At 35.8% G+C, this 14,369-nt stretch overlaps 2 protein-coding genes across 6 annotated transcripts; one reads left to right on the forward strand and one right to left on the reverse strand.

Moving 5' to 3' along the window:
- Positions 1 to 1,127: 1,127 nt before the first annotated feature.
- PSD1 (phosphatidylserine decarboxylase 1) lies at positions 1,128 to 8,195 on the forward strand. Of its 5 annotated transcripts, none has more exons than XM_087319895.1 (13): positions 1,128 to 1,341; positions 2,394 to 2,482; positions 2,571 to 2,624; positions 2,871 to 2,936; positions 3,015 to 3,075; positions 4,096 to 4,205; positions 4,828 to 4,997; positions 5,889 to 5,995; positions 6,169 to 6,236; positions 6,999 to 7,076; positions 7,178 to 7,300; positions 7,396 to 7,443; positions 7,634 to 8,195. In XM_087319895.1, exons 1-13 carry the CDS (start codon positions 1,134 to 1,136, stop codon positions 7,787 to 7,789), a joined length of 1,338 nt encoding a protein of 445 aa, XP_087176021.1. In that variant the 5' UTR covers positions 1,128 to 1,133; the 3' UTR covers positions 7,790 to 8,195. The 5 variants fall into 5 exon arrangements, with proteins under 5 accessions (XP_087176021.1, XP_087176022.1, XP_087176023.1 ...); XM_087319896.1 differs by having other exon boundaries at positions 5,898 to 5,995; XM_087319899.1 differs by having other exon boundaries at positions 1,153 to 1,341; positions 2,401 to 2,482.
- An 861-nt stretch (positions 8,196 to 9,056) lies between these two features.
- On the reverse strand, positions 9,057 to 13,345 carry LOC147864189 (uncharacterized). The gene is made up of 7 exons (XM_087319900.1): positions 13,059 to 13,345; positions 12,812 to 12,921; positions 11,319 to 11,532; positions 10,445 to 10,554; positions 10,205 to 10,340; positions 9,695 to 9,787; positions 9,057 to 9,538 (listed from the first exon to the last, which is right to left on the reverse strand). The coding sequence occupies exons 1-7, from the start codon at positions 13,320 to 13,322 to the stop codon at positions 9,305 to 9,307; spliced, it is 1,161 nt and encodes a 386-aa protein (XP_087176026.1). The 5' UTR covers positions 13,323 to 13,345; the 3' UTR covers positions 9,057 to 9,304.
- Between the last annotated feature and the right edge of the window lie 1,024 nt (positions 13,346 to 14,369).

The raw sequence follows: 14,369 nt of genomic DNA on the forward strand, positions 1-14,369 counted from the left end.
ATCACCGATATCCTCACAAACCTGCACCTTCTTGAAGTCGGCGCTTAAGGGGAGGATAATGTCATGAACATCGAGTCAAATTCAAGCCTTAGGTCCTTGTATATATATATTTCTCCTAGAAAGACTTTAGACTTTAAACCTTTGTATAAAGAGTGGTATGTAAGACTTGGCATGCAAGAATACGTATGCTTAATATTATAGTATGTATGACTTGGCATGAACATGCTTATCATGCATCACTATATGTATAAAAAGGGTTGATCTCCCTTGTTAACATCAAGGAGATCAACACCAGTCATGGAATAGATATTCGTACTCATTGTCATCAACTTATCCATCTCTCTATCTCATCAACTTACCCATCTCTTTTTCTTCCAATTCTTCATCCATGACATCTCGTCCGTATCTATCTATCTTTAATACTTTCTCGCTTGCATTAGTCCTTCTGGTCCAGAACACTAACGGTTCCACTTCATTATCTTGAACGATCCTTTCGATCCTCCATCACCACTTGCGGATAGAGGTCAGTGCTTGTCTGCACACGTGCAACACGCACATCGTGACGTTTGGCACATGTGTCACGTGCTTCACGACATCCTTGTGGCGTGGTAAATATTTTCTCAATATCACTCTCTCTCTCTCTCTCTCTCTCTCTCTCTCTCTTTCTCTCAGTCAACCCACACAAGCATCTTCGACAACAAGAACGACCCGATTATAAACCTAAACGACGGTCGATTCCTTACAAGCATAAGTCACCCGATTCATCCTCCTTGGTCAAAGACCCCGGTGGTCCCGTTCGACTGACCCGTAAGCGCGGATTTCCGCAACAATGGCCTCCGCGGCCGTGATTCCCTCGCGAGGCCAAGAAGAGACCTCTCCTCACCTCCTCTTTATATGATTTGGGTGGGTGCAAAAATAGAGACGTTGCATCCCATCATCACACGTCCTTGGAAACACACACACACACACACACACACACACACACACACTTGGATATATGTACATATACTGTTATACATACATATGTATGTATACATATAATGTAGGCCCCCCCCACCCCCCCCCCCCCAATAATAAAACTATTAGCGCTGCTGCTGCTGCTGCTGCTGCTTGCTGCTTTGGGGAGGAAGAAAATGATGATGATGGCGTTCCTAATGAAGAAGACGACGACGAGGAACATATGGCGACCCCAACGATGGCCTCTCTCTCCGACTCCGACTCAGACTCCGACTCAGACTGAGAGCCAACCTCTGAGCTTTAGCTTGAGGAAAGGAGCCTCTTCAACGTCTTCTGCTTCGGATGACAATGACCATGGCCATGGAAAGTCTCAGCAAAACCAAGGTTACCACCTTTTCTTTCTCTCTCTCTCTCTCTCTCTCTCTCTCTCTGACGTCTGCGTTCTTTCTTTGTTTCAAGAGATTTTAATTCTCGGATTTGGGCTAACACTCATGCCTCTGGCAAAAAAATGAATGTAACATGTTTATGGCCATTGAATATATTATGGGAAGTCAAGGTTACCACTTTTTGTTTCCTCTCTTCCATCTCCGTAATGTATATTGTATGTCTTTTTTTTTCTTCTGTTTCGTTTAAGGTCAGTTCGATTTAAATAGAAGTATGCCTTAGGAAAATGAACACATAAGACTGATCTCCAGCACGCTAAAATGCTGGTTGACTTTGGCTGGAAATATATATGAATGAAACAAAAATATGTCAAACTTCAACTCAATCCCTAAATATTTGTGGTATTCTGTCAGAATATTTCTATTCCAAAATTTCAGAATTGCTTATCAGAAAAAGGAAACCTGGATAATGAAGACCATGATCAAAGGGTATGCCTTCAAAAAATGATTTACAGCATATCAAGTTACTCAATACTGATTCATTGAATTTTCAACTTTCTGGTTGGACATATTCATGAATCTGAACAAAAATCCGATAGAAACCTGTAACTTCTCTGCTAAGCGCTTTAAATTTCTGGCATTTTGTGAGACCTTGAACAGGGAAAATCAGGCAAACGTAGTTGTTTCTGATTGGGCTATTCATTAATAGGAACGAAAATTTTAACAGACATATGCACCTTTTCTAGTAAATTCCTTACAAGTTCCATGGTATTTTGCCAGAATTTTGTTGAACGCTGGAAGCCATTGCCATGAACAGTAGCACGGAAATTACAGAAAAACATAGTATTACTCTTATTTGTGTGCAACAGAGTGCTCAGGATGAGATATTAAAGAGTGCTGTGTCAAAAAAGGTTATAGCCTTAATGGCACAATAAGTTTGTTTATGAATATGTATCTAGGTATAAATCCATTTCTATAAGATTAATCTGACCTCTGGTAATTCAGGTTTTTAAAAATTACCAAAGGATCAATTTATTTTATGATACTGTTTAGGGAACAGATTCCTGCTTCCTGGAGCAACAATTGCAACACTATTTATGCTGGGAGGATTGCATGCAAGACGTCTATATGATGACCACAAAGTGAGTCCCGAAAGCATTTATTTTCTCATGGTTTTCCTCCATACATAAGATGATTATAATCCTCTTCTTCCTGGATTAATGCTGTCAGGCAGAACAAGCCAGGAAACAAAGTGTCGAACTAGAATTTGAGCCCGACGCAAAGGTGACTCCGATTCTGTTCACTGTTCAGTATTATTGTTTCCATATCACTGCTTATTAGGCAATAATATAAGCTACCATATTAGTGCTAACTAGGAAGTAAACTATGGTCTCTGATATTTTGTTGATGCAATATGCTTTTTTCTCTAATAAGCCTCTTTAGACAACTGAACTATCATCTATAAATTTACAAGTTGTATGAATATTGTATTTTCACAAAGGACCCTTTGGTCTGATGCTTTTCCTTCAGGCAGCTTTTCTTCAAATCCTTCCTTTACGGCTAATTTCACGAACATGTGGCATGTTGGCATCACTGGTTAGTATGTTGTTTCTTCCCCTGACTATTGAAATTATTGAAAGAATTAGTTTTTGATTCCGGGATTGGGTATTATAGGAACTTCCAATTTGGGTTCGCCCATATGTTTACAAGGGATATGCAAGAGCTTTCCATGCAAGTATGTATACTCTTGTCCATGGATATCTTTACATGAATTAAAGTGGACATCCATTTTGTTTTCTAATTTTGTTAGTATTTTGTTCATGCTAGTTTACATCAATATGATTTATTTTTCACCTGCCATGGACAAACCATCACTTCTTAACTGAAAAACAAGGAGGATTATATGCTTATCAGTGAATAATGTCGGTTTCTTAACTTAATAGCTTTTAAATTGTTGGGATATATTTCCCTCTCTTATGCACTATAGATTCTGAAAAGACTAGGAACACTTAAATCAATTAAAACTTCAGCCCTAAACATGATGTATTTCTTAAGCTAGTACATCTTCTAATAACATAGACTGTCTAATCTCATATAGAAGAATGTTAAGTTGAGATGTAATACACGAATTCATTTTGTTAGGCTAAAAAATGATAGAAGAAACCAGGAAATTTTCTGGTGTTCATGCCAAGGACAACCTCCATTTTGATCTATGCCATCACTTCATGGGGAATATTGTATCTCAGGTTACTGCTACTTTAATTGCAAATCTCACTTATATTAGACTTATGTCTATTATATTCACATAACTTTTTGAAGTAAAGAGCTATCAATGAAATGCACAATCTATGGATTCATAATTGGAAAGAAAAACCTGTCTCATGAGATGTACAATTATATTTTTACGTCACGTAACTGGCAGACAATGTAAGTCCCCGCAGCAGTCTTCTGGATTTAAGAGCAGTGAATCTTGTTGGTATCAATATTTTTACATTTTAAATTGCAAACTTTTATTCCCAATAGGGTTTAATGCAAATGACTTGAGTCTGTTGTTGAATTATGTATTAAATATTTATAGTTCATGCAATTGAGCTGATTGATTATATTCCTGATTTCTAGAGTATGATTCATGTTTTAAATCTGTATAAGCTTGAAATGTTTAAACACTTCAATAAATATAGGGCATACTCCCCTTTCTAATATTGATTTCTCATGACTACTTCTCGTATGCATAAAATATATGGTACTCTTACAGATTTAGAAGAGGCTGGTGAAGATCTGGGGAAATATACATCTCTTAGAAACTTTTTTATGAGGTCATTAAAAGAAGGTTGCAGACCACTCGACCCAGATGCTTGCTGTTTGGTATGATAACTTATACTTTCTCGCGAAGTTATCATGTCGGATAGATAAAACTAGATAAAAGAAACAAGACCTAACATGCTCTTTCTGTTGTGTCATCTGGCTAAGGCTCAATTGTAATCACTATATTGAAGCAAATATTGCACACTTTTCTTCGATAGAAAATATTGCTACCCTTTGGATAGCAAATGACGCTCTTAATATGTAGTTTGCACTGAAGAAATCATCAATAATTTGATGCCCATGTCGTTTGACCATGTCTTTTGTAACACATTTGTATAGAAATTTTAAGGTCATAGATGCAATGAGTATATGTCTATATATGATCGTAAGGTCATGAAATGAGCATCCTGATCCTTTGAAGGCAGGCTTCCTATTGGTTTGCATTCTTTTCTTTGTCAATAATTTTCCAACTATAACCATCAGGTGATACTTCAGGGATATGGCTTTTACAGGGACATGTGCACGAGGCTTTCTTTTCTGCTGGAATCAGGAGAGGCAATCTAGATGCATTTATTCTAGATTCTAATAGATACAACATTAGGAGTATTTTTAGAATTCAAGTTTTAATTTTTGGGATGGTTTTTATTGATCTTCTTTTCTGATTTTCATTGTGAAATTGTAGGTTAGTCCAGTGGATGGTGTGGTATTAAGATGTGGTCAGATCACTGCACCTGATCTTTCCATACAACAAGTCAAGGGATATTCTTACTCTGTAAATTCATTGCTGGGAGCAGAACCACAGGGGTTACCTTCCATTTTGGAAACAGCAGCTGAAAAGGGACCTGCACAACTGTAATTATGTTTTTGAAGGAATATCTTTGTGTTAGTACTTAAATATATTGTAACTTCCGAAATTCTCTATGTTCTGATGTATTGTTTTGGAATTTTGTGATACTAATATGTATTCATTTACTCAAAGATTCTGGGGGACAGAACGCTTCTGTAGCTATTCTTACATCTCTGAAGCTCTAAGAGGAGATTACGAGACAGATATTAGAACAAGATCTAGAGCATCACCACGTGTTTTTGGGATTGTCTACCACAATCTTTTGGTGATGAAGAAATATTTAACAGGCTACAGAGGCCTGTGCAAGACATTTTGGAATGATGCACACATGGATAGTTAGTTTAGGATGCTTTAGATGACATTTCCTTATAGCACAAATATGCTTTGAATGTCTTGTTCAGAACTAGGGTAGCTCTTTCATTTATATAGTAGATTACATTTTAGTTTCAGTTATAATCAGCTCAATGAGTAATTTTATTTGTATGAATGAGTTCCCACATAATATTGTAACTGTAATATGTTTTGGTCTAAAGGTCATTGTGCCCACTATAGAGATGTTAATACAGTCTTTCTTTCTTTTCTTTCATGTAAGAAAGGTGCATTCCTCATGGTCTGGGGCTATCATGACCTCCATGAAACTGGGCTAATACATCTCAAATGTCCCGTTAAGCAGTGGATCTACTTGTGTAGCTCTCATCTGTCTCTGTCGTCACATTTGGATTGGGTTATTGCTTTATTAGCCTCGTCACACTAAAATACGAAGTAAAATATTTTTTCTACAGAATTTTAGCCCCGTATATTTTTTTTGAGCCAATGTTTGAATATGTTTTTTATAATGTTCTTTTCCAAGTATAGTTTGATAGTTGCTTACAAACTCGATATTGATGCTTGTGTAGTCCTGGCAGTGGCCTTTTTTATTGTGTTCTATACCTTGGGCCTGGTGACTACCATAGGGTGCATTCACCAACAGATTGGCAAGTCTTTTATCGCCGCCATTTTTGTGGTACTGTTTTTTTTTCAAAGATATAATTGATGATGAAATTAAGCTTATTCTAATTACCAGTAAATATAAAATTTATTGAGCTAGCAAATTTTAATTCTCTTTGAGGCGTATTAAAAAGTTTTTCTAATATTCTTTGTTCATGTTTCTGAGGCTTTTGGCGTGTTTACTTGAAGGGAGATTATATCCAGTAAATGAACGTGCAGCCCGGACAATAAGTAATTTGTATGCTGGAAATGAAAGAGTAAGCTTGATGATAGATAAATCTTCTTGTTATTTCCAATGTTTTCCAGATGACATTTTTGTTTGTAATCATTGACTTCATAATAGAGGGTATAGCTAAATTATATCTTTAAACTGCAATTTCTATATCATGGCCTCCCTTATGTCAAACAAAGTGGTTTATTAGTGTTACCTGAGAATATGGCCAAGTGAATCTGACGATGACAGATAGAATATGGCGATTACCTGAAAAGTACAAACCTTGAGTAGGCCAAGTGGGAGGTAGCAGATTGCAACATGTAACTATGTAAGATGCTTTTTGCGAACTCGTATTCACACAGAACATGTATCTACATCCCTATGCACCTCACAACTCTTATCACGGTGGTCATCAACGATTCTTTCTTTAAAAGGGCATATATATTAACGGTTTCTGCTACTCCTTGCGCATATTATCTTGCATTTCCTGATCAGATCTCATGCAATTACTCATTGATCATAAGCAGTGGAAGTTCTTCATATATGATGCGAGTGGGGAGGACATCCTCATTATAATGAGGATCTGGTAATAGGCTATACCACCACTGAATTTTTGGCAATGCTTCTTGAGATTTGACCCTGAGAAAATCAATACATTGCCATTAGTAAGGGATTTATTATGAAGATTGTTCTTAGCCTCTGATGATAGGTTCGCAGTAACTTTTGTTTCCTATGACCTCTAACCAAAGGAAAGAGGGTTGATAGAGTCCATGCTCATGAGTTGTCAATTTTAACTTATTACTAGGTTGTACTTGAAGGCATTTGGAATAAAGGATTTATGGCACTTGTGGCTGTTGGTGCGACAAATGTTGGTTCTATAGAGGTAAAAGTTACGGCTTTGACCAGTAGATAAATCATGTTTTTGTTTGAACCTTTTTGTTGTATATTTATAGTTCCCCCTTATGCATGCAAATTGTTCTGCAGCTCAAAACTGAACCTGACTTCATAACAAACATTACAAGGGCAATTTCAAGTAAGCCAGGATTTTCAAGTGTTCAGAAGTATGGGGATGGGGGCTTTGGTATTTCAATTCGTAAAGGAGATGAGGTATGGGGTTGACAATACAACATTTTATGTATTCTTAATCCATAAGACCATTAATTCGTTGTATAAATTTGTTGCATTTGTCTAATGGTTTCAAGACCACATCAATGGTTTCTGGGTTATCGTATGATTTACACATGAAGAGGGTAGGGGATCCTATATATGATTTGTGTGATAACCTGAGAGAGTCAAGAAAGTGAAAACTTGTAAAGCAGGCTTTCTATTAATGAAAAAGGCATTCTGGCAATATTAAGGGATGTTTAAACCGTTCTAGCTTCAATGAGTTTTGACTGCTACACGTTTATTTCCTTGGGCATTAAAGAGACCTTTTTGCAGGTTGCACGTTTCAACTTGGGATCTACGGTGATACTCGTATTTGAGGCACCGCTTTTCCAGGGGATGGATCCAAATGGAAAATCAGGATTTTCGTTTTCTGTTAACAAAGGAGAAAGAGTAAGAATGGGACAGGCAATAGGCAAGTGGCAAGATTAAGCAAACATATTACAATCTTGAAGCAAGATGCATAATCCAATTTGAGAAGCTATGGTTATATTTTTTTTTCAGATCAGAGTTTACTGTTTCTGGTTCAGATTCACTCTGACAAGCAAGCTACAGGATTCCTGCATAAACTCTATGGATGGGGCCATAGAGTTTATGGCAGTTCTTTTCCCTTAACATTATGTTGAGGGTTTTTGTTTCTCCAAACCATCCATTTCTTAAATCAATTCTGATTCAGAGTCACTTGTAAAGTCGTACCAAATACACTCGAAGTGTGGATGGGGAATATTTAGAGAAGTCTCTCTGGCAATGTCAGGACACATTATGGGCGGTCCTACAAAAACATAGTTATAATGCTTTTGTTTTGTTCCATCATGATAAATGCATCTTTTACTTATTATTCAGTGAAAACTTTGAAATATCTTCATTCATTTGTGTAAGACGATTCAAGGTTTTCGTACCAAAAGACCAATCACTGGTCATGAAACCAAATATTTTTTATTTATTAAACTTTTTATCAATCAAGCTGTTATCTTGGTGGGGTCATATGCTTTTGCATTATGAAACAAGAGTAATAAACTCTTCGTAAGCAAATTGTTATGAGTCAGTCATCTTGTTTGCAAACAATTACCTTATGAACAACAAAATTTTATGTGCTTGTGTTGTACATAAGTCGGGTGAATGTTTTTTATATTAGAAACTGTTTGGCAGAACCTCTAGCAGCACAAGAGGTTGTAATTGTCAGAAGCTGGATGACTTACACACAGATGTCAACCTATTCCATAACTTAGCTTACAAAGAGATGATTTTGATCCTTAAAATTGACAGATGATTTCTATCTTATGATTATCATGTTCTAATGGCATCTGGATGACATAAGTGCCTAAATAGATTATGCTATGGCTTTTGGATGACATAAGTGCCTAAAGAGATTATGCTAAAAAGCTACATTTGAGGGGTTTCTTTATGCTATAGTGCAATACTTCTTTAATATGATATAATTTGGATTAAAAAACTCTATTTTATGTAGGCATCGTCTTCATGGTCATGGTTTTCCCATGCAACAAACAACCTTCCCATTGATGGAACCATTGAATGCATATAACGTACAGCTATATACCCAAATGCTTACTGTCCAATGATGGTACTCATGGGAGTTTTAAATAATTCTTTAAAGCTAGCATTAAATTTTCCAAATTTTCTAAACTTGTCACTACTTTTCAATGTCCCTGCAATTTTGATGCTGCTCAGTAGCTAGATCTCACTCTACACTGAATGGAGCTTGATTATCAGATGAGCAAGATACTTCCAATGAGTAAAGGTCCCCTTACACAGGTTGGGTCTTGAAGATGCATAAGTTGTGAAACTAATTGAGCAAGGCTAGCATAGCAAGCCCATATAATATTCTCGCTTGGGTCTTCTTTGTTTAGTATTTACACATACATTGTGTTAGCGCAATTAAAACACCCTTATTGGCACCATTCTTTTCTTTTCAACTTGTCTGAAAAATTACACCTTATTTTCTTGCTTTTGAGCATCCTTAAGCCTTTCTCTTAGGGACTCTACTTTACCAGAACTTGGAAGGTCAAGTGCCATCAGAGCCCTTCGCAATTCAGCTTTATCCATTACATCAATCTCATCATCTGAAAGAGGTTCTGACAAGGATCGAGCGAGGGGAGGAGGGGCTGGTTCCGACCCCCCCAACATTCTTGGAGCTGCTTTCCATGGAATAGTCTTCCTAGCCTGCAAACAGTAGAAACCATAAATAAGCATTGATATTAATTTCTTGCGTGATGATCATGATTTGCTTTGATGTGCTCTATAATATAACCACACATTGCAGAGAAAGGTCACTTCAAATTCACTCAACTTACCAGTGAAAAGACGAAGAGATTATACCTCAGTCACAAGGTTCTCGAGCTCCTTGTAAGTAGGCTGCTGGGGTTGCAATCCAATTAAGTCACTTTTTCCATCCCAAGCCATCAAGTATATCTTCCATCCATATATATATATATAATATACGTACATATTACCAAAAAACCAAAAATGATTACATGTAAGTTATCCAATATTACAATCTTAAAAAGCTGAAATATTAAAATTGATTTAAATATTAATACTTCGACAGATCCTGCACCCTAGATATTCTAACTGACTTCAAAATCATGGATGTCCTGACCCTCATATAAACTGCTGAAAAAATCAGAAAATGACTTACTTCAATCAAATAACAATTCTTAGTATTCTTGCATTTCCATACAAGATAAATTCTTAAGTTCTTTCACTTAATGCTCTGAAAGCTAACTTACTGATCAATTTACTAGAGACCCAATTAAGTTCCTTGAGCAGCATTTTTTTATAGACAATATGTGAATGCAAACACTTCACTAGTAGATCATAGCTACATACATGCCAATCCTCGCAAAAGCATTTGAGGAGTCTTACAACCCCACCAGACCCAGAAACTACATTAGAGGCTTCTCCAATGCGCAGCTCCAGGAGTGAGTATGTTGGTTCGAATGTGGCCAAAAACTCCTCTGCTTGCCTATCAAAGTATGTACGTCAGAAACAACAATATGATAGCATGACATACTTAAAGAGGAATGATTGAATAAATGCAACAAAAGGAATGATTGAATAAATACCTGCCTTTTCCAAGGACCAAAGCCAAAGTCTGATACAACTTGGCCTGATGAGCGCCACTGCGGATTAACCAGAAATGTAGGTCTTGTTTGATCGGTTTTCAGAAGAGATTTGACCTGCCACACCCCAGTTTAAATTATTTTGCTTGTATACCAAACACGCATGTTGAAAAAGGAAATACACTTCCTGTCAGTATTTAAGGTCTAGCACTGAATATGAAATGGCACAAAAATGAGGTGTACCAACTTATGATGAATATCATTTACTTGCAATAAACAACATGAGTTTGATTAATATCCAATCGAATATTTGATACTACCAGTGATCAAGTAACATAGAGTTTATCTGATAGACAGTAGTATATATGCTGTCACACTCTCTGAGATAACCAAAATTGCAACTGAATACTGGATTGCTTTTGAAATTGGGATCTATCCCATCCCAATGGATTGACTCGGGATAATAATATTGGGCAACCATAATCCAATTCCCTCCAAGATGTGATAAGTATACTACTCAGTAGGAGCTTTACCGAGTTTCATTAAATATTACATTTGATAGAATTTCCTCTCTATATAGACACACAGTATATGCCCAATTCCCAGTAGTGACGGTATAAAAATAAGGGAAAACAAAACTCTCAAATACGCTTGAGTTTTTTAAATTTCCCTGTCCCCAAGATTCCATTATTTTCCCAAAGACTCCTGCTTACATCAGAAAGCAAGGAAACAGGGATGAACTGATCATATAAATTCTCAACCATCACATAACGTTGCTTGAGAATGGATATCATTCGAGAAATAATGGATCTTAGGGCCACTTGGGGAAATCATGAAAAACAAAGTATTTCAGGATTTTGTCCTAAAAACAAATGGCTTACTTGGTTTAATGTCTCCGCAATTGGAAAAACAACAGCAGCAATTGATTTGTCAGATGGATATAGAACAGCAACAGGATCCATCTCATTTTCAATTTCCCCTATGCGTTTTAACAATACTTCACCATTTCCATTGCCATTAGCCAGCTTCTTTACAATCAATGTAGTCACCTTACAACAAGCTATGAATTCATCTTTTATGCTACATGGATAATCCCTGTTGAAAAGGGTTTAGGATTTAGGTGGGAAGACATTAGAGGTCCATTATGATGATTCAAATAGTCTCTAAGTTTTCTATGAAAACAGTTGAACATACATGTTTTGAAGTGAGAAAGTGATCAAGTTAAGTACCTAAGTTGGTTTATAGCAAGTATTAACCTTCAGGGGCTAATGGACAATTGGAGAAATAAGAGCTATATGAAGATTGCATTAAATGCATTCAAAATCCCAACACTACTTCAACCTCAATTACTTCCTTGAATTTACAAATAACTTCAAACGTTGGATTTGGAAAATTTTATGAAGTAATGACACTGGTGTTCAAATTCTTCGACATGCTTTGAATAAGAATGGCAAATCCAACCTTTTCATGAGCTTTGGAACCAAATTTCTCTAAGTATGTCTACTTGCAGTGCGACAAATTCTTCGAACTTCACTTCCGATCTGGAGATGGATCATGGATCCCTTGATGCTTGTGGGCTACTTGTCCATAATCCAAGTCAGATTTGATCTTGTACCATTTCCTCGGCAGTTTTCTTCTCACTAAATCTGATAATTGAGATTGTGACTAACATACAATACTTTGAAGAGCAAGTAATTGCACACCTTCTAATCACTTCTTGCTAGATCACCTCAGCCTCACATGTTTAAGTATTTTAGTGTATGAGAAAATATTTCCCTTGTGTTATACATGTGTAATATCCATCTCGACTGAAATGTTAGCAGCAATGCCACTGTATACCTCTTCCAAGTCAGTCAGTGATTGTGTGTGTTCGCATAGGTTTGAAATTGGGGTTTCCAACTAATGCAGCCATTGTTCACCCCCACTCACTAAAAGCGCTGTTCGGATATTTGAATTTGCCAGCAGGAAATATTTATAAAGGGAACAAAATCCAATTGACACATACAAAATTTCAACTAAATTCCAATACAATTACAGTATAGTCATCATTTTCTATTGGAAGTATTTGTACAGTGGACTAACAAAATCCAATAGAGATATATAAATTGTATACTAGGTTGCTATAGGATTGTGTCGCTTTCTCATAATGTCCTACTATTTTATGCACGGAAAAGGAAATTTGGTCACTGATTAACAAGCGGAATTTTCCCAAACATTGAATCCCCATCCATCCAGGTAAATAGGACAGAATCTGATACAATTATGCAAAAGTTCTACTACATTTAATTATCAAAATAGCTCGACAATCCGAATACGGGAGGTCATTGAGATCTTTAAATAAGAATACAGAGAAGACTAAAGAAAGAAAGAATACCTTGGTTCAGTATCCAAGAAGTTGAATTGCCGCTGATCAACAGGGAGCAAGATCTGAAGAGACTGTCTACTCTTTCCCGCTTCCAAAGCTTTCTTGATAGAAAGCTGAGCCTACAAAACCACACACAGGAAGATTTAAGAAGACGGATGGGGGCAAGCGGAAGAGAGACGTACAAAACAAAAGAGCACAAAGAAATAGAAATAAAGAGTGTGAACGCGACTGGCAGGCAATCTAACTAATATAGTACCTGCTCAACGACATCTTCAATGGTCTGCGGATTTGAAGAGTTGGGGACGAGCGAGGCAAAAACGGCATGGCACTTCACAAGATACTGAGGATTTCTTCTTCTTTCACGATGATGACGATCATGGTAGAAAGAGAAAGATGATGATGAGTTCTTTCCTGATATCCCCACCACAGCAGCAACAGAAGAAGAAGAAGAAGAAGAAGAAGAAGAAGAAAGGAGAAGAAGAGCAGGAGGAGGAGAAATAAAGAATGTTGTGATGGCCATAGCAAAATGGGAGAGGAGAGGAGAGGAGAGGAGAGGAGAGGAGAGGAGATCCGAGAGACCACAAAACAAACAACACAACGAAAGCAGTGTAGTAGTAGTAGTGTTAAAGACGGTCTTATCTCATTTATTTCCATTATGTACATATCTCACCATCCCATCCTCATCATCATCATACATACACATACATACATACATACATACATACATAATGGAATAAGACTGCGCATGCATATGGATGGATACGCACATGCATTTCTTATCTCTACGTTACATGTATTCGTAATTGGATAATGTACATATATATATTATAATATATATATATATATATATAATCATAGATTGATCCATGCGTGAAATTCGTAACATTCGACATCCTCAATATTCGTAACATTCGAGAATACAAAATGTCCCCAAGAATATTACAGAACCATTCGTTTATTTATTTATTACTTAAAAAAAATAATTTTATATATTATATATAAAAATATTATTAGTCTAAGGTCCCCTTTTTAATGTCCAGAGAGTAAAAAGTGGAGAATTAATGAAGCTTTTATTGTTTTTTTAAAAATAAAACAAATACTTTAAAGTTTTTCACCTATTATAAAAATATTATTAGTGTGAGATAAAAATATAAAATTTTGTGAGAACCTTTTATTTATTCTATTTATTTTACATATATTTTATTTATTTTTTGTTTTATTAAAAATTAAAACATATACATCTAAGTTTGATCAATATTATAAAAATATTATTAGTGTGAGTTTCCCTTTTTAATGTGAAATAAAAATATGAAATTTATGGGAACCTTTTATTTAGTTAATTTATTTACATTAATTTATTTATTTTTCGTTTTATTAAAAAATAAAACAAATACATTTAAGTTATATATATATTATAAATATATTATTAGTATGAGGTTCCCTTTTAATAACAGATAAAAATATCAATTTTTGTGGGAGAGTAAAGTGGGAAATTAATGAACTTTTTATTTATTATTTATTAAAAATAAAACAAATGCTTTTAACTTTTAAGTTTTCCATTTATTAT

This window comes from Azolla caroliniana, unplaced genomic scaffold (genome assembly GCF_043228905.1).
Source record: "Azolla caroliniana isolate FFs.n. ecotype wild unplaced genomic scaffold, voAzoCaro1.0.p SCAF_5, whole genome shotgun sequence".
Lineage (NCBI taxonomy): Eukaryota > Viridiplantae > Streptophyta > Polypodiopsida > Salviniales > Salviniaceae > Azolla > Azolla caroliniana.

Excerpts from the sequence above, each read along its gene's own strand:
- PSD1 (XM_087319895.1), top strand. The coding sequence starts at position 1,134 with ATGATGATGATGGCGTTCCTAATGAAGAAGACGACGACGAGGAACATA. Across the intron at positions 5,996-6,168 it reads TTATCGCCGCCATTTTTGTG|GGAGATTATATCCAGTAAAT; the intron begins GTACTGTTTTTT and ends GTTTACTTGAAG. Across the intron at positions 6,237-6,998 it reads TGTATGCTGGAAATGAAAGA|GTTGTACTTGAAGGCATTTG; the intron begins GTAAGCTTGATG and ends ACTTATTACTAG.
- LOC147864189 (XM_087319900.1), bottom strand. The coding sequence starts at position 13,322 with ATGGCCATCACAACATTCTTTATTTCTCCTCCTCCTGCTCTTCTTCTC. Across the intron at positions 11,533-12,811 it reads TTCTTGGATACTGAACCAAG|GGATTATCCATGTAGCATAA; the intron begins GTATTCTTTCTT and ends CCTTTTCAACAG. Across the intron at positions 10,555-11,318 it reads TTGCGGAGACATTAAACCAA|GTCAAATCTCTTCTGAAAAC; the intron begins GTAAGCCATTTG and ends GGGGTGTGGCAG.